The sequence below is a fragment of the Diadema setosum genome, chromosome 14 (assembly GCF_964275005.1).
Source record: "Diadema setosum chromosome 14, eeDiaSeto1, whole genome shotgun sequence".
NCBI classification, from domain to species: Eukaryota; Metazoa; Echinodermata; class Echinoidea; order Diadematoida; family Diadematidae; genus Diadema; species Diadema setosum.
The window spans coordinates 10,880,435-10,907,303 of NC_092698.1; the positions used below are offsets into that span (position 1 = coordinate 10,880,435).

At 41.5% G+C, this 26,869-nt stretch overlaps 1 protein-coding gene across 1 annotated transcript in view; it reads left to right on the top strand.

Annotated features, from left to right (window-relative positions):
- LOC140237538 (adenomatous polyposis coli protein-like) overlaps positions 1 to 25,409 on the top strand; it is a 127,860-nt gene extending 102,451 nt beyond the window's left edge. Inside the window, exons 5-12 of the mRNA XM_072317474.1 lie at positions 6,139 to 6,247; positions 8,517 to 8,732; positions 9,472 to 10,053; positions 10,410 to 10,527; positions 11,264 to 11,494; positions 12,600 to 12,707; positions 13,931 to 15,186; positions 15,790 to 25,409. Coding sequence (XP_072173575.1) covers positions 6,139 to 6,247; positions 8,517 to 8,732; positions 9,472 to 10,053; positions 10,410 to 10,527; positions 11,264 to 11,494; positions 12,600 to 12,707; positions 13,931 to 15,186; positions 15,790 to 22,932 — 9,763 coding nt within the window. The 3' untranslated portion in view covers positions 22,933 to 25,409. The remainder of the gene's footprint in view (positions 1 to 6,138; positions 6,248 to 8,516; positions 8,733 to 9,471; positions 10,054 to 10,409; positions 10,528 to 11,263; positions 11,495 to 12,599; positions 12,708 to 13,930; positions 15,187 to 15,789) is intronic.
- Positions 25,410 to 26,869: the final 1,460 nt, after the last annotated feature.

Sequence of the window (26,869 nt, forward strand, 5' to 3'; positions counted from 1 at the left end):
CCTTGTGGTTCTCGCGAAGTGCAGTGATCTAAGGCGCCGCGCGATACCCATTCATTTGTACATGAAATCTCTCGCGAAGCGAAGGTGCTGCGATACCCATTCATTTACACGTGAAATATTTCGCGTCGCGACGCGAAGCAAAAAAGGCGCGAAAATCACCAGCGTGGTATAGTTTTTACCATTTCCCTAGGGAGTATAGTCTTTTTCGCGCACTTGTATGGTAGAATTATGTTTTGTTGTTTACAGTGCTCTCGACCAATCAGAGGACGAGATGCATTTTGTGAGGGATATAAAATGGAATGAAAGAACACAGCTTGTTTATTTCCTGCTTTCTACACATGGTACATAGTCATTTTTGACGAGGTCAATGGGCTGTGTGAAAATCTTCATAGAACCTTTTTATCTCATATGTATCTCTTGGACATGTGATGTGAATGAATTGACCTTTGCTCAAAAGTCAAAAGGTAGTTAATGAGTGGTATATTGCTCCAAAGAAGGAGCGATTAGTTTAGCATTTTACAAGATATCTGCTAGCCACAGGTATTAACATTCTTTCAGTACCCGGTACTCCATGAAGCAATCTTGATGCTTTGGCAATCAATAGAGGAATGGCTGTGTGCTATCCCATCTTGAAATCAGATGCAGAGATTTTCATGAGAGCTACAATGTAGGTTTCTCACTCTATACATAGCTTTTACAGACATTAGCTGCAAGAGACTATGCTTGGTAAATAAAAAAACATATTCCCCCCATATGTGTATATCAACTTCTTCTATTCCAGACTGTCACGATTTTTGTCACACACCCATTTCTATGTTACTGTAAAACATGATATTTTAGCGGCATGAAATTTTCGCAAATTGGAGCCAACAGCCTTTTTCACGGCATTAAATTTTCGCAAAGTGCCTCTGGCATTTAGTGCATATAGTGTAGACAAGAGCCTTAGTGTTCATTTTGATTTCGCGAATCTTGGCTCTTGCGAAATTCATGAAATTAAAATGCACATGAACATCCCATTCCTCGTTTTGCAGTATGTTGTTGTATGAAATGTAGATGAGTTTGTTTAGCATATAGAGATTTACAATAGTTTTCTCTCCCCTCAGCCCCCCCCCCCCTCCCCCCCGGCATATTATTACTATAACTTTCCTTTACTATTGCTATGAATATGATGATGATCACCATTTCTATTGTAATCATTTTATTATTATCAGTACTTCGTCATTACTTTTGACAGCATCATCATGAATTATGATTTATTATCATCATCTTAGCATTATAAACTGGTCTTCCATAGATATATTTTCTTAAGTTGCCTTGGCCTGATGAAACTTGCAGCCCTGTTTGAGGGCCTCTTACCGTCTCCAGAGGAGATTGCAGTGAAACGTTTCTGGGATTGGTGTCCACCACTCGACTGATAAGCGGCTTCGCTATCTGTCATGGGACTCGCCTGACATTTTACACCCAGCGTCATCTATGCATAACAACTCGACGGGAGTATCTAGTGTATAGATGCATGCAGATAAGCAAGGTTATGGAGAAGAGAAAATATGAACATGGGACATTGCCTTCATTTCGTGTGTGTGTGTGTGTGTGTGTGTGTGTGTGTGTGTGTGTGTTTTAGTGTGTATTACTGCATGTATTCACATATGATGGGGAATGGTAATGGCTTCGAACCATCGTACATATCTTGTGCAGTGCTTTTGATGGAAGAAGGCTCCCGAACCAAGTGAAGCTCTGTAAACAAGGAATCCTTTCTGCAGGCTGTTTTTTCTGTATAAATGAAAATTGGCTCTACATGCAGTTTTTACACACGGAAGATTTCATCAGGAGAGATGACATATGGTCTCTCATTGTGCCTTTCTTTTTTTCTTGCTGGCAAGTGAGGTGCATCATTACTTGTATCCTGTGCAGGACTAGGGAAGCTGATGCTACCAATGTTTCATGTTTCTTGCTGTGAAATGTGATGTTGGCCCAGCCTGGTGCCCTCTATGGTGGAATTCCCCCTAATGTTATATACAATGTACTTTCTTAGTCATTGAGTGTTACTCACTTTCATTTGCTCTTCAGGAAACTGCTTGAAGGAAAACAATTATCTTAAGAGAAAAACACATTCTATAAAAAAGAGCAAAAAAATCAAAATTTATCACATTTTATGAATACAGCATCACTTTTAAAAAGGAAAATTGGTTGAGGAAAACTTCAGTGAACTTATTGGACAGATGATTAGAAAATATGTGACTATTTGCAACATGAATCATCAAACGCAGTATTCAAGGTATGCCTTGGTTATGTGACTGTAGCATTGGCATTTGTGTAACAAGATAGTAGCATGCCACAGTTGTTCAAAATAGATGCTCCCAGACAGTTAATGCAAAGAAATAGAAATGACAAAGAAGTAAAGAAAAGACAATCCATTGAATGTTTTCTCATGAAATGTGCGACAATGTGTATGCACATACGTATCATTTGGGTAGGGGGCATTGCAATAAAGCTATCACCCAGTTCCTGAAGGTCAAATCTAGATCCAATAAATCCAAATCCAATAAATACAAACTCTTCAGCATCCTCCGTGAAAATCATAGAAGGATCCTTGATAGACCCTGATAAGGTCAATCAGTGGGCATGATGCATTCTGTGAATGGGTGTATAGTTAGTTTTTATCAAGGAGCTTCAGCAAATTGGGGAGGTCTAGAAATGCAATGTACAATCATTACAAGAAATTTACTGCACTTGTATGACTTATTGAGATCTCATTTATTAGTTATGACAATTTCTGTACCTTCTCAGCAAGAAGTTTTTTTGTTTTTTGTTTTTTTTTTTCCAAAATGCTCTGTCTATACATCAGTCACTCCAGGTGCCCATTTCATAAAGGACTTTGCAAGGATTAAACGTTGCTATAATTGCAGTTACCATGGTAATGACTCCAATAATCACATTTGATTGGTTACTGCATGGCAGCTGCCATAGCGACAGCAATTTTGCAACTTATGATAGTTGCAACGACCTTTATGAAATGGGGGCCCAGATTACCTTCTTGACTATTAAAATCAAATGACTTCTCATCTATAATCAATCAACAGTTCATGTTTATCATATCTAGGGACGTGATGGTGGTTTCCCCAGTGGTAGTCACATAGAGTTAGATGACAGATAAATGAATGGATTGATGGATGGGGAAATGATTTCAAATAGAGAGAAACAAAGGAAGATGGGAGACCTTAAGATTAAATATGATATTTCTATCTGGGTCATTAATTTTGTCTGCCAGCTCAGATATGGTAAACTGTAGACCACCTAATCATTTTCTTTAGATGGCGATCCATTACTTGAAAGGCCTTTGTGATCTGCCATCAGTAAATGACTTTGATGAAGATGGAGTCAACTACGTAAAGTGATGTGTGTGTGTGTGTTTCTGTCTGTGTGTGTGTGTGTGTGTGTGTGTGTGTGTATGTGTTTCTGTCTGTGTATGTCTATGCACTGCTATATGCTCAACTTCACATTGAAATTTCTGCAGGGAACATAGCATCACTTCATTTGTGTTGTCCAGTCACCTGTATTGTGTGTCAGGTCAATGTAGTGAATTTTTAATTTTCAATCAAGTTTGCAAAGGACCTGTGTTGGGGGTACTGGATGTAAACTTTATTTGTAAATTATGCCCAAAATATGTGACTAAAATGAAAGAATGTTACATATGCATCTTATCAAAATCACATCACAGCTTAGAATATCTCAATTTTGTCCTTTTAAACATCTTATGGATTGCACATTCATGACTGAACTCACAGATATCTCACACTTCTAGAAGGAATAGTTAGTGTTCAGATTTTTATAAACTAAGTGCTGTCTATAGTGTGTTATTTTGTGGTGGCAATTTTTTCAAGTCCTTGGTGCAGCTAAACCTGTGATTACTGTCACTGATGAAAACGCAGTATAAGCCTTCAAACTTCCGGTACTATGTGAAATCATTGAGTCAAAGTTCATGTCATCTCTGTTCGTGATTGTAATTTGAATTGCGTGTGATACATTGACCAGTATTTATCATCAAGTTAATTTGCGTTATGTTGAATTCTAGGAAAAGTACCTCAAAACATTGTGTATGAAATGCAATTGCAAAATGTGAGTAATTTGTTGTTATCAGAAATGCTGCAAGATATGAAGAATGCTTAACAGTTAAAAGAAATAGATTTAGTATGTCGGGTAAGATTATCAATACCAAACATGATCTGCACACTGCATAGCAAGGGACAGACGTCCTCAGTGAAGGCCGGCTCATAAGCTGTCTCTTTGGAGGGTTTGATGATGTAGTAATGTTGTGAATTCCGGGACTGTGTTGTGAATGAGAGGAATGCTGTCTTTGGCATCCAGGAAAAGGCATCTCCCTGCTACCATGGTGTGACATTACACCCCTCCAGGCTTCACAGTTCCCCTCTCTGGTGCAGTACTCTTCCTCTTGTCTTACAGAGTTGCAGGGATGAGGGTTTGACAAGCTGTGAATGTTGGCTGGGACAAACAGACAGCACCTTCTCATGGCATCCCTCTAAAAGCCAGATCAAGAGTCTACATGATGAGATAAATACAGTGAAGACTTCCTTACTAGCACTTATCTGGTGGACATTCTTTGGCATCTATGAGTTGCTTTTTTCATCCTTTCTTTCAAACTTGATTTACCTTTCAGTCACAGCACTATTGATACACTAATCTGTGATTACTAATGGGACAATTAAAAAAAAAATTCTCTCCTTGACTGAACACTGAACTCTGATGTCTGCAAAGCTGAATGTTCATGTCATGTCTCATACACTGCATATTTCTCCCCTTTTCCGTATCTTTTTGTTCTCTTTCTTGTGAAAGAGCAAACAGCATATCACAAGATGTGATGAGCACCTGAGTAGCACATTATTAGAGAGTTCCATGAAATTTGTTGTTGTTATTGTTGTTGTAATATTGACAATGTTGTTATGATTGATGAGACCATCTTTGACACCAGACATTGATGTCCTGTATCTTCAGCTATCTGTCCTTATACAACACCTAAAAAGAATATAGCTATCCGATTGGTCGATTGCCTATCACGTTACATTCATACCCCTTTCATATTGGCATCCTCGGATGTCACGCCAGACTTGAGTCTGGGATGAACACGGCATGACTGGCCTCCCAAATCCTTATGTAAACACGAGGTACAGCCCGTGGTACCCTTTCATATTGATCTCGAACACGGCACGAACTCGGCGCACGTTCCCATAGCAACCCGCTGGGGACACGGTCCGTGGTTACTTGCGGCCAGCTTCCCACGCCTTTTTTCATGAAAGCGACAGTCTGGCAGTCCACCAAAATGCCGAATCCACAAATTTTTCCAAATGCATTAAAACAATACATACATTTTACAGCTGACAGCAATCAGTACAGTGTATGTATAGCCACAGATGGCAGTCGTCAGTAACCATGTCAATCACTGATGTCAATTACAAGCGCACACTGACCCAATTCTAAGCAGGCGCACCTAATCGTTTTGCAATTTTACACGTGAAATGAGTGTAAAAATTGTTTAGACATAAATGATACATAAACTATATTATTTTGTAGTCAACACATATTTTATTTTGTTTTGGTATGAATTAATCATTTGTTGTTCTTACAAATTTGATATCTCTGCAAGTCGGCAAACAATTTGCCATGGTATATAATATACGAAAAATAAACGAGCATTGTACGTTGACAAAGCACACATGTAACTGTATACATCCTAGCGCGCGCTCACAGTTGTGTTTATCTGTGATTTTCGGTTCCGGTTGTATGCCGTGTCCGTTCATATTGGCAGCGTCTAGCACGAACTTCACGCCGTGTTCATCCACTGTTCGTGCTGTGTTCACGCCGAAAGGGGTATCAGTTAAAAGTTCCATCGCACTCTGTGGCTGTCAGCCGTGCAATTTTGTTTGAACAAAGATGGATAGTGCATGGCTGACGCCACCCATTTCCATTGACTCCCGTGTTAAACTCATGATTGACTCAAAGTTTTTGTTCCATTCCATGGCTCTGATGTCACAATAAACAAACATTTGCCGTGCACACTCAACAATTACAAAAAAGTTTCTAAACTGAGTGGATTTTTTTTTTTGTCTCTTATCTCTCTTGCAGATTACTCATCCTAAATGAACAAGCCAAGGAAGAAAACCTCCGCAGCCAATGTCTTGCCCAACTTCAGAGTTTGACCAGACGCATTGAAGACTTGCCAATAACAGACAATGTAAGTGTGACAACGTGATCATCATCATCATCATTGTTATTACTGCATTGTCATTTATTTTCATGCAGGAGATTTCTGTTCAGTAAACTTGTTATACACTTTTTTCAAAAGCACATGCCACACAGACTAATATGTTTATGTCTTTATACAGATGCTAAAATGTTTTCACCAATGTCTTCTTTGAGTGGCCAAATATTTTGTGGATGTGTGTGTGTGGAGGGGGGGAGGGGCTATTTATAGCAGCCAGTGAAAAGTCACCATATTTGGGTTTTAGTAAGAGCACTGATTGAAATGTCTACAAGCTTTCCCCACACCATTTGATTTCTCATCTATAAAAGTCCTTGAAGGGAGGAGGGAAAGAGGAATGGTTTTGTTGACTCTGTATTAAGCATGTGAGAGAAAGAGATAGGTAGATGGGAGGGGGGGGGGGAGAACGAGATGGAGAATAATTCATGGTTCCTACTCTTCAATGAGGGAGAGAAATATATGGATGAAGTACAGCAGGCTGAGAGTCCATTGTGGCAAGCATGTAAGCCATGCCAAGTATTTCCGCTGCCTTATCCATGTTGACGCATGACGTGATTCAGAAATGGCCATGAAGCATGCCTCTTGAGTCGCCTCCAAGCGGGCATTCCTCTTGGAAAGTTATCTTTTTGAGTGTTTGCAAATGGTCCTCTAAATAGTCGGAAAGACCAGCTCAGCTCTTGCAAGTATCAAGTGGAGAACAACTGGTCAGGAATGAGCTGAAGGCTCACAGCTTTTTCAAACCTCTTGAAGTGTGACTTCCTGTGTGAGAGTCAACTCTATGTGTTCATAGATTTCTTCATCCTGCTTGCAAAAATTGTGACGACTCCTTTACTGCTTTCTTTTTTTAAATCTTAAAAGAAAACATTTAACTCATATTTTTGGGGAGGAATCAGGTATTAAGTCTTCACGAATTCAAGTGATATAATTTCAGATGATTAGGAAAAGGACCCATTTTTACATGGATGGGCAGATATCATACAAAAATTGAGTTTTGGGTGTACTGGTGTATGTTTTGTTCTGCCATTTGTTTATTCATCTCGATAACCATATCCAGCAAATTGAACAAGCACACACCCACAGTGTTCATAAGTGTGGTTACACAATGCATTAGATGTACAGTGTAGGTGTGAGTGTCATAAGGCCTCGCATCTCAGTATTTTGGTATGTAATTGCTATGAACTGCCCAATACCCCTTTCATAAACTCATCCTCCTATTATCCGCATAAGAATAATGCGGACAATTCAATAAAAAATGCGTTCACAAACTCTGAAAATAATCCGCATTATTTTTACGAGCGCCCGTCCTGAAAAAGGCGGATAATCGTCATGGTGACTGCACACGTCCCTCCTGCGGGAAAGATAGGTGACGTTTGACCGCACCCCGGCAATTATCCGCATTATTTGGGTTTGCGTTCATAAACTCAAAATCTGGTCCCGACGCTGCTATTATGCGGATAATAGAAGGGTCGAAATAATGCGCATTATTCTATCCCCGCTCCGATTTTACGACCAAATGTTGCGGATATTATCCGCATTATTGAGTTTATGAAAGGGGTATAAGTTGCACTTATCATAATTTGCCCAGTTACACAATGTGCAAATGCATAATTGCTATTTGAGTTGTTATTGATGTATTCTTCCTCTTCTTTATCATCATATTTCATTTACTTCCAAAGCTGATATTAAGGCAGTTAGCATTATCAGAGACTTTACTCTAAACTTTACTCTGATATACTTTTTGGGGGACTGTATTTACTAGTATGAAACTACACCCTACTCTGTGTGAGCCTTGCACACTAACCACTAAGTAAACATTTCCTCTTCATAATGAGTGGCATGCTCTTTCGTGGAAGTCATGCTGTAGGTAGAATGTCCTACCATTATTGCAGATTAAGTTCTGTAGCATATTCTTTTGAAGAACAGATACTGTTACCTGTGGGATTTGTGTAAACAGAGTTGAAACAGTTCAATCAACATGCTCTTAATTTTTTGCTGTCTGTCCCTTCTTTTCTTTTGGTATTTGACTAATAATTTCCAAAGCTAGTTTGATAATGACAGTGCGTATAATGGTTAGACTGTTGAAAGGTCTCAGAACTTTTTTCTTTCCCTTTTTTTAATTGGAGGATTCTTTATTCATGTTTTTTTTTTCTATGTCATCGAGAAACTTATCAATCCTCCAACCTTCTTGGTTAGTGTCAGTGATAATCCATGACTTATGCCTTTTCCTTCGTGTCCACCACAGTACTCCCTACAGACTGACATGTCTCGACGTCAGCTGGAGTACGAGGCCCGCCAGCTGCGAGAGTTGATGCAGGAGAGGTTGGGCTCCATGGAAGACATCGCCAGCCGCCACCGTATGCGCATGCAGCGGCTCAGTGCCATCGAATATGAGCTGAGGCAGGTCCAGGAGCAACAGCAGCAACAAGCAGCGGCTCCAGCCTGGAATCAGGGTGTACAGGTAAGTATCTCACACAGAGCCATGAAAGACAGACCTACCCAGTCTCACACCTTGGGGGGTTTTCTCATGTTCATAGGCCTGAAATTTTTTATTTTTTTTTCTCACACCTTACAAAAATCCCATACCAAAAAAAAAAAAAAGAGGAAAAAATGATAAACATGGATTTCCGACTTCCAAAAATGTCACTTTTGAGACAATTTTTTTCTTAAAGTAAGATAAGCCAAAATATAGAGTCTATTAAGCATGCACCATGATTTACAGCGTACAGATGCTAAAGCACCTTGCTGCTGGAGAGACCCTCCCACGCCCTCCTCCTGCTCCAGACTGTTGTTCTCTTGGGCGACACTGATGCAAGGCAAAATCTCATGCCTAGCTGCTCTGTGACATCTCTGAAAAGAAAAGACCGAGACCTGAAGTACAATCAACTCACACACAACTGAGTCGCACGTAGACAATGGAATAAAAGAACATTATATCGCATCGCTAAGATGAAAAATATTCACTATAATCCTCAAAAATTAAATGTCAGTTGTGTAATGAACTTTGCAGTGTAGAGAGTGCTTGTTGGTATGAAATGGAGAATTGAGTACATGTAAAATGAAAAGACAATCTAGTCCAAGCTACCCTCTGTAACCCTACTCAATAGCTCTGACTCCTTGACTGGAATGTAGCTACACAATCCAGCTTTCAGTGACAGTATAAAATCTCAATCTCTTCCTCTCTTTCGAACCCGTAACAGCCATCACTTCCTGATGATGCTCTGAGGTTAGCCTACAGCCAGGGTCTCAATGTTGGCGGAGGAACAAGCAGCAAGCGATCCTCAGCCAGCTCGCATGACTCAAACTCACACGGTAGCCCAGCCGCCGGTCGCCGTGCCAACAGCCTCGCCCTGGATGGCAAACTGGAACTTAACCTCAGCAGCTCTCCCCCCAACGGCCTCCACCAGAACCACCCTGCAGCAATTGCTCAGGCAGTGACAGACAGCCCCTACATACACCTCTCCAACGATGGCTCTGTGCAGGCTGGTAGTGGGATGCAGCAAGGGCAAGGCAATGGTGGTGGCGGTGCCCCGCCCTGCCCTCCAAATTTCTTCCATGGGGCGTGGCCCTTTCTAAATAACCTGCATGGTGGCAGTGGGGCCGCTGGGGTGGAGTCCATGGAGCAGGCCCTGGGAAAGATTGCTGGTGCTGGGGCAGGCAGCAGTGGGAATGGGGAGCAGGAGACATCAAGCGTGATGAGTTTTGGATCCTCCTCGTGTTCTGGGACAGGTCCAAGGAAGGGATCAGGAGCTGGAACGCACAACACTCAACTTGGGGTCAAGGTATGATCCATTGAGAGCAGGTGTCTACTTGCCATCCTATTAGTTGAAGTCGATGTTCTGTGATTTGAAAGAGTCTTGCTGCTGCACATACTGCACAACAATTGCCTATTTTGTGGAAGACAGTTTCACATCTGTATTTGCAATCAGAACAGCATTTTCTGGGATGTTTTTCCAATTCAAAATCCAATAAATGTGATGAATCTGATTGAAAAATTGAAATGCTGCATGTGTGAAGTCAGTAGTTAGTAGGATAACATGGCAAATGTGCAACAAAAATCTGGTTATTCCTTGTAATATAGCATTGAAAGTGGATGAAAAATTGAATATATTAAAGTGGTTTGTCGCCTTCCTTCCAGGTTGGATTTGTGTACTCGCTGCTGTCAATGCTGGGATCCCATGACAGGGATGACATGGCCAGCACACTCCTGATGATGTCCAGGTCTGCAGACAGCTGCCTAGCCATGAGGCAGTCAGGTATGATAGTAATCAGGTGAAAACGAGCTTCACCACTCACACACAGCACACACACACACATACACACACACACACACACACAACACACACAAAGACACACACATAATTACATGCAACATCAAAGCCTTTGATAGTCCTTGTAGATAGTCCCCAATAGCACTTAATTGCAAATTCCCCATTGTTTTCTGACAGTATGGGTGTTCCTACCATTTCGTTTATGGTGAAAGTCAAATGATACAGGTACTGTTTCTCAATGTAGAAATAAAGCTCCATGAAAAACAGTAATGTGTAAAAGATAGCTTGACTGACTGATTGCCTGAGCTTGGAAATTGCACCCACTTTACTTATCCCGAAGTCAATTAAGGCAGACTCATAAGATTTATAAGTGAACTGTTCGATTTCAAACTAAGACTTATGCGAATAAACACTCATACTTCATTATCATTCTGTGTCATACATAACATCCTTCTCTTCATTCCAATACTTGCCTACTTCCTGCCTATCATGCCTTTTGTCGTATAGGGTAGCCAGAACAATAAATCTCCACTCATGACAATCTCGAGTTGTCTAGTGAACAATAATTAACAACGTTCATTCATAGACTGCAACCATTTTGTATCTGATTCCATCTGATGTCCAGTCAGGGCTCTTTTGTTTGCATGTATTTGCTGTAGAGTTCATCATGGCTTCGAAAGGATGACTAACAGTTCTCATTATTTTTTATCTAATTTTCCAGGATGCATCCCACTTCTGATCCACATTCTTCATGGCACGGACCAGGAGTCGGTACTGGGCAACTTCCGGGGCAGCCAGAAGGCGCGTGCCTGTGCTAGCACGGCCCTCCACAACATTGTGCACCTCAACCCAGATGAGAAGCGGCGGAAGCAGGAGGGGCGTGTGCTGAGACTCCTGGAGCAGATCCGGGCCTACTGTGACTCCCTGGTGGAGTCAGAGACCAAAGAAAGTGGTGGGTACACCTCTCTCCCTCTCCTCACCCATACCCGAATCTTTCAAATGTTAACCAGTTGAGGACTAGGCCTGAGATACAAAAACCAAGAAATTATTTCAAAGTCACATTGTGTGATATGCACACGTTCCATCTCCAAAGCTTTAGTGGTAGCACATTTGCTGCCGTAGCAGAATTATGATTGCAATATGTAACTTGATGTTTATAACGATGTTTGCAAAATATCAATATGTACCTTGTCTTTACCAAAGTCAGAGCTACTCATTCAGATGTTGAGAAACCAATCATTAGACACATGTATAATTGTGACAGTATTGATCGTAACTTTGCATTTCTAACATGAAGTTTAATCCATGCATTGTTTGCATCCTTGATACCCGTTGTAGTATTCGCAATTAGTGTTGTAGTATGTACTGTTTCCAGAAATGTAAGGGCTGAAAATGCTCATTGTAGGTTTTCTATATGATCTTTTGTTCTATTTATATATCCTGTTAGAAACCTTTGTGGTAATCTCAATTAAGTTAATTTCTCAGTGGAAATATGAGCAAAGGAAATGTGATTCCATTGGGATTCGAACCCGAGACCTCCGGATTGCCAGCTCGGTGCTCTACCGACTGAGCTATAGAAAGCTGTAGTACAGTGCTCATCTCAGAAACCCTTCATTCTCAATGGAAAATTACAGTGTATTGACATGTGAGCACAAAAGTGCCAAATATTCACAGAATGTATGTAAATTCATGTGATGTCATCTATGACACAGACTAACTAACAATGGAAAAAAGTTATTAGAACTAGAAACAAAGATTTTCTTTGACAGGAGTGAAGAAGAAGAAGTGGCTGGATTACCCTGACGATATTCTGGTGCTGTGTTATTGCAAGCCACATTGTATTATCATTGATGAATGAAAGCCAAACAAAAGACCAGGAATTTGGGAATGGTTTGACGACTTATTCAGAATGAATGGGTGTCTCTATCACCATGAAGCAAAGCCCAGCTAATGAAATGGGTATAGCATGCAAGTTGTTTAGCCCCTATACAGCATTGCATAATCATTGACGATTGAGCAACGCTCATCAATATTGTTCATTTTCTTGTTCCTAGCAGCAAATACCCAGAAGCCATTACCGATGGATCACAACCCAGGACCAGCCATGGCTGCCCTTATGAAGCTCTCATTTGATGAGGAGCATCGCAGTGCAATATGTCATCTTGGTATGTATCTTATCCTCCATTTTCAAATCTATGTAAATTGATTTACTGGTAAATAGACTGTCATGGCTCATTACTGCAAAAAGTTGGTTCTTCCATCAGAGTTTTTCCCATAGAAATAAACATTTAAGTTAGAAATATTTGAACAGTTGAGTAAAAGCATAAATGATTATCACATCAAATTTTATATTACAGTAGAGCTTCATGAAATTTTAGATAATACCCAACACTTTTCTAGACTTAAGGTAGTGCATAATATCAGAGACAGAGGTTCATCTCCAAGTTTATTTAATTCTTCAACATTTAACTTGCAGGTGAGTGAAATTTGCATTTCTAACACCAAAACTTGCGCAGCAGTCTGACCCCGTTTACAGTGAGCGAAAAGGCCGGCCGCGGCCGAGCCTGGCCTTCATTTCAGTGTAAACGTGCAAAAGGCCAAATGCGGGGCCAAAATTGGCCGCGCATTTTGCCACGCTCTGGAAGAGCCCGTCCTTTTCTCAGTGTAAACGCAAACTGGGCCAAATGCGGTACCAAATTTAATCTGGCTTCCAGACCCTCTGCCCGTACTATTTCGCTATTCAGGATATCAACCCCCTCAACGTCAAAAACTAGTATAGTTTAAGGTGGTTTTGTCCTGCAAAGGATTTTTCCTTCAGCAAAAGCGGCGACTCTGTCGCCGCCGCGGATTTCAGTTGGCAAAGGGTCTGGAAACCAGACTATACCAAATTGTGTTTGTTTACAAGCAGAGCGCCACTACGACAAAATACTGAAAGGTTTGAATGAAAAGCACGGGCCAAGCCCGGCAGTGTAAACTGACAAAATTGCGGGGCTCAGCCGTGGCTGGGCCCAGCCCCGCACTGTAAACGGGGTCTCTGTCACCATCAATCTCGGAGAAATTCACAGAATAAGAAGAATAATTTGAATAAATATGCAGTACCCGCTGTTATAAGAGATTAGAGCCATCATTGGCTAACAGATGAGAGCTTCTTAGTCGAGTGGATATGACACCTGTCCAGCAATCAGGAGTTTGTTGTTTCGAGTCCAACCTGAGTATGTATTTTTTTCTTTTCATCATGGCTACTTCTAAAGAAATTTATTAATGGTGTTTATTTATGCTGACAAAGAGCATATTGTGAATGGAAATAATTCAGTGTAAGAATCATTGATTTGAATAATCTCAAAGAAGGATGGGGTAATGACACCAAACTCTTTTATGTACTTGACAGGTGGCCTTCATGCAATAGCAGAGCTTCTACAAGTGGACTATGAGGTTCATGGCAGCAGTAGTGACCAGTATACCGTCACCTTGAGGCGGTATGCAGGAATGGCTCTGACGAACCTCACTTTTGGGGACGTGACCAACAAGGCCTTGCTGTGCTCAATGAAGGGCTGCATGAAGGCCCTGGTGGCTCTCCTTGGGGCGGAAAGCGAAGACCTTCGGCAAGTAGCAGCCAGTGTTCTCAGGAATCTGTCGTGGCGTGCGGACATGGCCAGCAAAAAGGCCTTGAGAGAGGCAGGAGCTGTTGTGGCACTGATGAATTGTGCACTAGAGGTGAAAAAGGAATCAACATTGAAGAGCGTTTTAAGTGCTTTATGGAATCTCTCAGCACACTGTACTGAAAACAAAGCAGACATCTGTGCTGTGAGTGGTGCACTGGAATTCCTCGTAAGTTCACTGACCTATCGTAGTCCCACAAGAAACTCTGCGGTTGTTGAGAATGGTGGGGGTATTTTGAGAAATGTTTCGAGTCACATAGCAACAAATGAGAAATACAGACAGATTCTTCGCAAACATAATTGCCTCCAGATTCTTCTACATCACTTGAAGTCATCCAGTCTGACTATTGTCAGCAATGCCTGTGGCACCCTCTGGAATCTGTCTGCAAGGAACAAGAGTGACCAGGACTTACTCTGGGAACTTGGTGCTGTCAGTATGTTAAAGAACTTGATCAACTCCAAACACAAAATGATTGCCATGGGAAGCTCTGCGGCCCTTCGCAATTTGATGTCTTCTCGACCTGATGTCCTAGCGACATCAGAAGGACAGAAAGATGGTACACCAGGATTACACGTCAGGAAGCAACGTGCCCTCCAAGCTGAAATTGACAAGAATCTCAAAGACACATATGCTGAATTGGAAGGACGGACAGACCAGCATGGATTGCTCCAGAACCAGCAGAGGGCCTCCCTCAGAAATCGCCACCGATCCAGACAAAGCGGGCCAGATTACTCCCCTGTTCCTCAGCGCATCCCAATTTGGAACCCCAATGCCACCCCACTGCCAGACTCTCTCATGAATAGCCAACAGAGGGCGCTCTCTCCAAGCAGTCGGCATCATGGCAATGTCCATACCCCTGAAGGGAGAGAAGAACATTCGTTTGAAGAAGGGAAAACTACAGGGGATGGCAAGGGAGCGTCAAGTCAGCCTGGTTCAGTTGAAAGTAGCCCAGGAAGACCTCATGGAACAAGTCGCATTGCACAGGTATGACATTGCATATGTCAGCTTTTACGACCCCAGTACACATACTCGAATATCCATCCTAAAAATGTGATGGCAAATTTCACTTTTATTCCACAGTTGTAAAGAGAGAAAAAAAATGATAAAGGAAAAAATATGTACACCACAGTTTTCATAGTTCTGTTGAAGTGATTTTGTTTTTCAAGTCACACATTCCATTTCTGATCTGAAATACCAATATCAAAGTTGTTAGTTATTAGCTGTCCTGCAAGTTTCTCTCTCTCTCTCTCTCTTTAGTATCTTGCCTATCCCCTCAATCCTGTCTGTGTGAAAGTTTTCATCATTGTTCACAAAAAGATATATATATATTTTTAATGGAATATTCTCATTTAAAAAAAAGTGTATGGAAAGTGTCTCTTCACAGATTTATATTTCATGGTAGTGTCAATCATGAGTCTTGAGAGATATAAGTGTAACATGGCCATAATAGTAACTTAAAAAGTAAGAATGTTTCAGATATGAATTGTTTTGAAAATCTTCAACATGCAAAGTGCTCTGTGAACATGCAGATATTTAATCACATGGAAAGCTTGACTTAATGTGCTCTACTTGTTTATCATTTCACAGATTATGCAAGAGGTAGCTCAAGCTGGTCTTCCAAATGAGTCAAATTCAAGTGGTGAGAGTCCAAGGCGGGTGGAATCATTGGAAAGCAGGCTCCAATCTCGCAGTGGTCATCAACCAAAGCCATCATGTCCACGTTCAAGCTCTTTCACACACATGCCTCCAGAGGGCTCTAACCTCTCCAGCCGTTCTAATTCATACTGCTTTGGATTTGAGGGAGGACATGGCTTGGGAGCGAGGCGGTCATCAACAGAGAGCATCAATAGTATATCCAGTGATATATTCCCGGCAGGAATTCATGAGCGGTTGGCCCACAACAAGTCTCAAATGGATCACTCCCAGTCAGCAGACAGTTCCCTCAACATGCATGGAACTGGTCGCAGTCTCCAGACATCAGCACTAGGGCATTCTGCTGATGAAGCCTTCGGCACAAATATGGACTCTACCACAAATTACAGCTTGAAGTACTCTGAGGAAAACATCCCTCCAAGTGTTAGTAATCCTGAGAGAGGTGGACATGAAAAGCACACTTGTGATGGAACCGATTTGCATCAGGAGCAGAATGAAGAGAGTAACACGCAGCCATGCCAAAAGTGCAATTCTCCCCATAGGCCTCGAGAGGGCCTAGCCATTGCAACCACATATATCGCTTCTCAGCACCCCCGAGCCTTCCCTCAACAGTATTCTGAGCAGTCTGTGACCCCTCACAACAATGTATTGGAGTCAATGCAGGGGTCTGGGATGTATTCCAGTATGGACAATTCTGAGCCCTATTCCCATGATGATGAGAGACCAACTGATTTCAGTCAGAGGTATGCCAACGATATGTCGCATGGAGAAGATCCAGAGAGATTTGGATTTGTCCAGACATCCATTGAGACTGGCACAGGAGGAGCAGTCTATATGAGTAGTGAGGAGCCAACCAGTTGTGAGAGAAACTACAATCCCTCATCTAATCAGGAGATTCCATCCAGCGTAGTGTCCCAGTTTGGATCAGAGCATGGAGGTTCTCACCATTCAATAGCTTCCAGTCACCATGAGGAGGAGCCACCCCCAGCCTGTAGCCATGATGACAACACCAAAACCTACTGTGTTGAGGGAACTCCAGGGCCCATCTCACGGTGCTCTTCTCTAAGCTCACTGGACCTAAACGATATGGAAGAAAAGGTTATAGAGGAAGACGAGGCATGTCCAGGCAAAGAGCTGCAAAGCACAACCCCTCCAAATGAGCCATCTCAGGAAAAGCTTGAAGACAAGCAGATGTTGCTGCAGCTTCCATCTGATGTCCCCCACCACGAGGAGGTCCAAGAAACACCACTAGTCTTCAGCCGATGCAGCTCTGTATGCTCTCTGAGTAGTGATGATGTGCCTGACTTGTGTGATGACAGAAGTTCTATATACACAAACAGCCGAGCTGCAAGTGGCTATGTTAGCCCCAGTGAATTACCAGACAGTCCCAGTGAGACAATGCCACCCAGTCCAAGGAGAGCTTCTCAGAGTAATGTCAAGGTTGAACCACCAAATATCCCCAAACTGCCTGATATGGATGAAAAACCCAAAACATATGCAACAGAGGGAACACCCATTGACAACTCCTGTGCCACCAGTCTCAGTGCACTGACGATTGATGAAGATGTAAAAGCCACGGTAGTGAAGCGCCTTCTACCCTCTGACGATACAGAAACATTAAATGACGTTCAGGAAGCTAATGATGAGGAGGGTGATCTAGGGAAAACTGCAGATCAGGAAGGCAATGAATTCTCTGAGCAGGAGCAAAATCTTTTGGATGAATGTATAAATGCTGCTATGCCTGTCAGGAAAAAGGGAATACCAAAGGCCAGTAAATCAAAAAGCAAGAAGGTCAATGCTATGAAAAAGGTGCCGACTGGACAGAAGACAGCATCAAATAAACATGTGAGCTTTGAAAAATCTAATGCCAATACGGATGCACCGAAGGCCTTTTGTACAGAGGATACGCCTGTAAATTTTTCAGCAGCAACTTCTCTTAGTGATCTGAGTATTGAAGACATTGAAATTGAGAGCTCAGGAGATGGCAAGTTGAGGATTTGCAATCCAGACAGGAGCATGATGGAGAAGCCAGAAGGTGTTGAATCTGATGATCAGGTACAGAGCTCTAGCGATCTTCTTGCTTGCATGGATGACGCCAAATCAGACACCAACTCTGTCACCAAGGAAGCTGAAGATTCTATGTTGCTTGAGTGCATTAATTCTGCCCTTCCAAAGTCAAAGTCTGGCAAGCCGCGCTCATCGCTCCTTGCAAAGCACAGATCCCCTAGGCACATAGGAAAATTTAGGTCTCCAAAAGGCATTGCTCCTCGCAAGAAAATGCCAACGGCTGATGTAAGGCATAAGAGTCCTTCACCAATTCCTGAAATGGGTTCAGATACCCGATCTACCTCAAGTCAGGAGAGAGGTCAAGACTGGGGCAACAATCCATCTCCGCCTCCTGATACTGTCACAACATACTGCATGGAAGGAACACCAGGAATATCAAATGCTACGTCACTCAGTGATCTTACATCACCAGTCGATTCACAAGATGTCAATGGTAACATCACAGTACAGAATGCTCAGAGTCAACGCGCCTGTCAAGATGTTGGAATCAGTATTGGAAGCACCCCTTCAGACACACCAAGGGTCTTTGCTGTAGAAGGAACACCTGTCAACTTTTCCTGCAATGGATCCCTAAGCTCCCTTAGCTGTGATGAAGATGCAGATTTATCTGAAGCCAAAGCTCAAATGAAAGAAGCAAGTAAAAGGAAAAAGGTTGAAGGGGGTGTTGTGAAACAACAATCTCGTATACCCAAGCAGAGGTCTACATTTTCTAATGCAGCACATGAGCAACTGGAGAAGTCTGAAAAATTCTATGCCATGGATAATTATAATGACTCTGACATTTCTAAGAACATGATATCTCCACTGGATTCTCCAAGAGTATTTGCTGTTGAGGGAACACCAGGCGTTATCTCAAGGGCTGACTCACTCAGTTCCCTGAGCTGTGATGAAGAGGATGGACCTGGAAGAGTGCCTCAAACCTCTGATAACAAGCCGTCTGAAAAAACTGCGAAGGAACGATTAGCAGAGAAGACACGTAATAGTAGAATTGGCAACAGTAGAATGCAGCAACTTGCTGAAGGGTCAATGGCAATGAGACGACTGAGCTCAGAAGAGGCTCCACTTAGTTATGCTGTGGAGGATACTCCAACTTGCTTCTCACACAATTCTAGTTTAAGTGCACTTAGTGACAATGAAGATGAAGAGAGACCAGATGTTACAGAACAGTGGCAAGCTGAGACAGACTATCAGCAACAGTTGGGTGAAGGAGGCAACAGTGGAATTGAGAAAGATTCTAGGAGGGTGTTTGCAACAGAAGACACTCCTGTGTGCTTTTCCAGAAACAGTTCTTTGAGTTCACTTGATGCAGAATCCGTTGAGGATACAGCAAATGAACAAGCCTTGTTGGATGAATGTATCATATCTGGCATGCCTCAGTCCAAGGGAAAGAAAAACATCAAGAAAATAAATGGCAAGATTATCTCAAATGGAGCATCTTTAGACAGTGAACAAGCCTCTGAGGAGCTTGTGAAAGAGGCAGAGGGGGAGGAAGCTAAACCTGTAAGACGGGGACCTCGTATCAGCAAACCATCAAGCAGCATGGATGAAAAATCTGTAAATGAGGAAGAAGAGGAGCCTAAGGGGGTCAGAGGTGGCAGAAAGATCTACCGCAGCCCAATAACTGGAAAGATACGATCCATTACTCCCCCAAAGAGTGTGATGCCTCTCAAGAGTCCTGCAGCTTCCAGAGGTGGTATAGGAAAGACCAGTCCTACTGTAGCAACCAGGGGAAGGGGAGCAATACGAGGTGCAAGAGGGGGTGTAACTCGCAGTGCCTCCACAACCCCACCTAGAAATACGCCCACTGGTCGAGGAACCCCACCCAGGTCAGCCACACCACCTCGAACATCATCACCACTTTCTTCCTCCAGATCATCAACACCTCCAAGGGGCACTGGTGTGTCTACCCCTCCTAGAACAAATACTCCTCCAAGATCTGGTTCACGTCCTGGAACTCCTTCCAAGTTAGCAACACCCACTAAATCATCTGTTGGGAATAAGGCTGTCAGTGAAACAAGAGCTACAAATTCAGCAAGAAGCATTACTCCACCAAGAAATGCAAGAAAGTCTTCTCTTGATTCACAAAAAGATTGCGACACCAAAAGCGACACATCTTCCCGAAGATCTTCTGCCAGTAGTACATTCATCAGAGATAGCCCAACAAGGGAAAGTGTGAGTAGTATTCCAAAGCCACGGCAAATAAAACCACCAAGTACCCAGTCCAAATCTCCTGGAAATGTAAATAGCATATCCTCCAAGCCACCAGTAGGACGTGGCTCTCCTATTAACAAGTCCTGCACTACAAAGACACCATTGAGAGGCAGATCAGCAAGTCCAAAGTCTAAGATGCCTGTTCCTTCAAATGCTTCTTCGGGACCGAGGTCAAACATAGGTGCAACAGGAAGTCCTAAAACAATGCAAAGCAAGGAAACTGCAAATGGCAAGCCTGTGGGTGAGATAGCAGATCAAGTGGATGACTTGTCATCAGGAGTAGAGAACCTAAACCTGCAAAATGATGAAGAAACTGAGTTTGATGACCCAGATCGCCCAGTTCTCCTAAAACAATCAACGTTTACTAAAGACAGTGCATCTCTTCCAGAGCAGACACCAGAAACCAATCCTGTAAGTGAAGATGACAATTTGTTATCTCCTGTTCAGTCAGAGGACACTCCATCAGTCACAGAGAGTGAATCTAGTGTAGGGGTTTCAAAAGGTGGATGGCGAAAAGGCAATGCCACAACAGCCTCACAAGATGTTAAAAAATCCTCTACACAAAACAGATCATCTAGTAAGCCCCAAACATCATCAAAAATTGCTGTTAAACGTACCATGCCAAGGACAGTTGCATCTACTGCCAGTGCTGTGAACAGAAGAGGGAATTCACCAGCAAGGTCAGAGTCTCCGTCTAGAATGTCATCAACTTCTCAACGTTCAGAGTCACCATCACGTCACTCAACATCTTCCCAGTCCCAGAGCTCAGTCACCAGACAGAGGATAGCGTCACAGACCAAGACAACACCATCTGCGTCAAGAAATGGCTCGCCTGCAGGGAAAGTCAACACAGGTCTTCAGAAAACAGGAAGTGTTGGGCAACGAACAGCCTCACCAGCAAGACCTAAAACCAATAGTGGTGCTCCTTCTGGTCGTTTGAATTCTCCCAAACCTGCAGCCAGTAGAAGCAGCTCAACACCTGCTAGGACGAGCAGTCCTTCTAGTCGAACAAGTATTTCATCAGTGAGAACTGGCTCCCCAAGTTCCAAACCCACAGTCACTTCAAGTGCTAAACCAGTTTGTACCCCTAGCAGAGGAGCCGGCCAGAAACCATCTTCCAGACCCTCATCAGCTGAGGGAGGCAGATCACCTGCCCTCAGAAGTTCCCCGCACCAGAGCACCTCAGCTCCACAGACACCCTCTAAATTTGGGACTTTCACAAAAAAGAAAGGAAGCACTGATATAGAAATTGCCCCTGATGATGCTGAGGATACTGAAAAAGAAAAAGAAGGAACCAGCAATGGGTTTCGAAGCGATCAGAGTGAAGCAAAAGGAGGCAACCGAAAGTCGAATCTGTGTAAAGAATTGAGTATTCCTGTAAAAAACTGTGGAGGTAAAATCACATCACCATCACGGGAAACTGCTGATGGGGATGGCATCTGGATGAAGCGGGCAGAAGGGGATTCTTCTGCTAAAGAGAGCACTGCATCAAGTATACAGTCATCATCAAGACACAGCAGCTCATATAGTTTAAGTAGCGTTTCTACAAATCATCAAATTGCAAGTCTTTCTCGGCAGAAATCAGCTCAGCCAGAGCTAGGCACTACAGATAGATTACCTGTTGTGTCAGCTAAGAAGAATATTTTCCCATCTCTGAACAAGAACTCAAATTCCAAGTCATCAAGTAAATCCAGTATTGATTCATCAAAAAGTGGGGGAAAGTCAACACCAAAACTTTCCTCTAAGCAAAAGCATGAAAAAGATGGTGCTGGTGATGTCAAGAAGTCCGAAAAAAAGGCTGAGAAAAAGCGGTTTTCCTTCCTGAAATTGAAGATTGGGGGCAAGAAATCTGAAAGTGATAGTGAAGGGAAGGAGAAAACTAAAGGCTTTTTTTCAAAAAAGGACAAAAAGTCACCAAAAAACTTGAAATCTGATGAAAAGAAGCGAACCGCATCTGAGTCATCTGGAGAGCAGATGTTGCCAAGCCCGCCAATAGCAGAGTTGGAACCGGAGCTGGACATTTGTGGAGCAGACCTTCACTTTGATAGGAGACTGGATGAACTGGAAGGATGGGACAGTGATAATGACATTGACAAGGAAGTTATGCCTGATGAGTTTGTGGAGTGGGACAGTGGGAGTGACATCATGAAAGAAGAAATGCCAGAAGAGTTCATTGAGAGCTGTTCAGAAGTGGACACAGATGCAACTACCCCCATCAGCCCTGGGCTTGTGTCCAATCCTCGAGCCGGACATCACCCAGAATACCCAAACGGACAGCTGGGGGACTTTTCCCCCAACTCTGAATCAGGTGGCCAGACCCCAAACGGACTGTCGGGGGACTTAGTGTCCCCCGTTAACAACACACACTCTGCTGCCGTGGAGGAACAATACTTTTGCTCTGAAAATCGACTCAACTCATTCATCCGGATTGGCAATGACAGTAAAAGTGATGTCAATGACACAGTAGGGGAAGGAGAGCTGGGATATTCTCACAGGAGAGCTCAAAACCAGAGAAGTCGCAGCATGTCTGACACGATGGGGGAACATTCTCCTCACCGGCCACAAAGACTGAAGCTGCCTCAGAAGCCCTTTGGGGTCCATCGTAGTGACACGTCTCCATCATCCAATGTCATCCCTGTTTTAGTATCACCTTACAACTACAGTCCAAACCCAAATAGGAAAGGGGAGACAGACACGAACTGCTCTAGTTTTGGGGGTGGATTTCAAAAAGATGATAGTAGCAGGAGTAGCTCAGAAGTTGTAAGTCCTACAGGGTCAACAAGAGTCACAACTGTCTAATGCTGCATAGATCTACTGTAATTCTAACACAACATACCATCAAAACATCTACTTTGTATTGAAGCCATTTACAATTTTATAAAACCTGATAGTAAATTTCACAGACACTTGTACGTATAGGAGTGTAACCTAAAGATGTTACAATCAACTAGTGCTCCTTTCTTGTGTACAAAAGTCATGATCCATTCTATGCAAGAAGCGACCAGCCGAAAATATTGCAGCAGCATGTATGTTGATTATTTTTTAGTTCTGAAAGCAGACAACTGATTTACTCAAAGTGAAGCACTCAGACTTGACCTAGATTTTCATATCCTTCCTTTGATCTTGCTAAAACTGAGCATTGTTGTTCCATTGTATTTTTACTTTTTCACCGTGGAAAAACCATTTGTGCCACTTGAAAATTGAGAATGAGTTGGAAAGATGGTGAAAGTTTTAGTATGTGGATGTAGTAGTAAGTATTGCAGCATTTAGCTGTCACTCTCATGTGTAGCAGTTATCAATATTCAGATTATTTATGTTATTCTTCTATAGTTTGTATCCATATAAGCATGCAACGTTTGATTTTGAGATAAAACTTGCAATATATTTGATGTAGAATTCTCTCCTCTTCAGACTACACTGGCCATGATATCTTTTTTAAAGATTATGTATTATGCTACATATCAGTTTGTGGTGAAAGAGAACTGTATTTTTCACAAAATCATTAGTGCAATGTTTCTGTGGTTATCCATAACAGTATGTGTGAAGCTAGTCTTTGTCTTTTCCTGTTAGAGAAAATTATTATTAAGAGACAGATATCTAGATTTCTTGGTATTTTGCTGTATGTGTGTACTTCCTTTGGATTCAAATTAAAGTATTCCTGTATTTTTGTGCCACAGTAGAAGACTTTGTATTATCCCTCGGTTTTTGATTAGGTAGGAAATACACACTTGCTATTACATTGTCCATGATTTATGAGAAGCAAGTGGATACATCACTTGCACGTTTCAAACAAGATAAAATTTTGGGGTAAAGTCTAGGCAGTTGCACCTGGAGTTGTAATATGGCATCTTTGGTTGTTCCATGAAATTTTACTCTTTTTGACACTTGTTAGATCTTTCTTTATGAGATGATTGTTGGCAGAGATAGATACCACTCCGTAGTAGAATTTAGGAACAGTTCTTCATTTTAACACAGTGTATGTAGTTGCAATATATAGAGTTGATGATCCTAGCGTACACAAATACAGGATTCTAGTTTGCAGCTCCATAAAGCTTAGGTCACATAGCCTTCCGGATGTGTTCCTGAGGCACTTACCAAAAAAAAAAAAAAAATATATATATATATACTTATATTGCAAGTATTCTTCCAAGCCACACATTGTATTTTGCACATCATGCAGTGCTGCAATGGTTTAATTCATAGCAATTAATTCAGAGCGGGCCAGAGAAGCATTGTAAATCTGACTCAAGCATCTTGATGAACCCTTGCAATAGATGTATGATTTGAACAGTCATTAATTTGCGCAGACTGCCAGGCTGCATATGATATCACTTGACTCACCCACCCAAGCTGCTTATGAGCCTCATTTGAGAATTGAAATATTGCCTGATGCTTGTAAGATTATCTGATGTATTTGTTCCAGTTGTAGACTGTCATTTTCAAACTTGGGACTCACACGTACTGCATGTATCAAATGAATGAAAAAATCAGTAAAAATACAATGTTCAATGTTGTCACACCCTATGACTTTCCACTGCCAAAAAACTACCACATGAGCCCCCTATCCTATATGGCCTTGGATTTATGCTGGGAGATGATGTAACTGGTGAATACTCATTTGAACTGTTCCCATGATATAGCTATTACTTACAGGCTGTCCTTAGCTAGCCTTTGATACAAATATCGCACCACAGTAGCAGTGCTAAACTGTCAAGAGAGAGATCCACACTCGGCTGTATGCACATCCGAGTAGAGTTGTAAGCCACATGGTACAGTGGACCAAGCTTTAGATTCATAGATACAGGGTTCCGAGTTCCAGTCCTTCCCAGTGCAAATGTCTTTGGACAAGACGTTTTACCCTCAGTGTCCCTCTTGACACGGGTAGAGATACAGGTGTGTAGCAGTGCCGCGGTAATGATGCAATGCACTCCTGTTATCTATAAACATGGTTATATAACAAAATGCCAGTTACAACGAAATAAAGATTCAGGCCGCAACATTATCCTCTCTATGTTTTTATGTTGTTTATTTGTTTGGTTATAATGAAATTTCGATATAACAAAAGAAAATTGCTGGTCCCGAGGACTTCGTTACAACAGGAGTCCACTGTACCAGCAGGACCCTCTGAGACAGCAGTGCCCCTGCCATAGAGTGGAACCTGCCCTGGGTTAAAAACACCTCATCATTTGTTCTGTATTCTTCATTTATTATTTAAGTATCAATCATAAGTGATTTTTATGATGATTATGATTATGATTATTATTAATGTTCTTATTATTATTATTACTACTACTACTACTCCTAACGCTACTACTACGACTACTACTACTATTATTATTATTAGCAGTAGAAGTAGTGATAGGAGTAGTTGTATTACTTTTTTTTTTTCTTGCGAAGATAGAAAGTTTACTCTGTGTCGTGGCCATGTTTTGAATAGTGAGGAAATTATTTGAAACATATTTACCTTGAGAGGATTTAACTTGACAGTTATCTTCTCACTGTAATCATGATGAAATTGAACTTAAAACCTCAATGAAGGTAACAAATTTCTTGTGGTTAATATCTACTTGTAAGAAATGAAAAGTAGAAAACCTGGTGCTTGTGAAATGTACAATCATGTAAATATGTAGATTATTCTTGGATTATACTAATGTTATGAACAGAATATATATCCTATTCTGTACTCAAATCCAGAAACTTGCCAGATATCACTTTTGTATGATAGATTATATTGAAGTAAAGCAAAGGGAGACGCCTGCTTTGTTATCCATTCACTTTGTGTAGATACTTCTATATATCTGTGTCACATTTTGAAGTCCAGTTAAAGAGTTTAAGGGGAGTATAGAACACAAATGGTATTGTTTCCGGTGATTTTAAATTTGCTAGACGTTTTGTAACCAAAGAGTATCTCCCGTAAGAAAAGGAGTTTGGCATGTTTCCAGGAGTGGTACATGTATACTTTGTAGTCCAGACATTAAAAAACATATTTGTGCAAGAGTATGTTCAAATCTATCAGAGCCATACCTCTGTTCTTCTGTGAATGTGATGTCACTGGAAGAAGTATTGAGAACATATTATATGTGTAAAAAAAAAAAAGACTTATCTTACAGTACTTTGTGTTAACATGTCTGTCATTTCATGTCTTGTTAAGTACATAAAGCTGCTTGTCCATGATTCTTTCACTGATTGTGCAAAAATGAGAGAAAATAAATGTGAAGAAATATCATCATGTTTCAAGGAGTACAAAAAGGCATATCATCTGATTTTGTAGTTTGTATGGATTTATTTTTGGATATATGTGCAATAGATATGTGAAGATTATTATAAAGAATGAAATACCTTTATGTACACTGTGCAAACAAACCTCACATCACCATGGAAGAAAGACTCAGACTTCTGTGGTGTATAACTGGCTCCTAAGTACATTGTTTATTAGCAGTATGGTAAAGGGCTTAGATAGGTCAATATATCTGTACATATGTACATATCTATGAATGTGTATGTATATATATATATATATATATATATATATATATATGTATATATATATATATATATATATATATATATATATGCATACGTATGTATGTATGTGTGTGTGTATATATATATATATATATATATATATATATATATATATGCATACGTATGTATGTATGTGTGTGTGTATATATATATATATATATATATATATATATGTATATGTATATATCAATAATAGAACAGAAACTAAGTT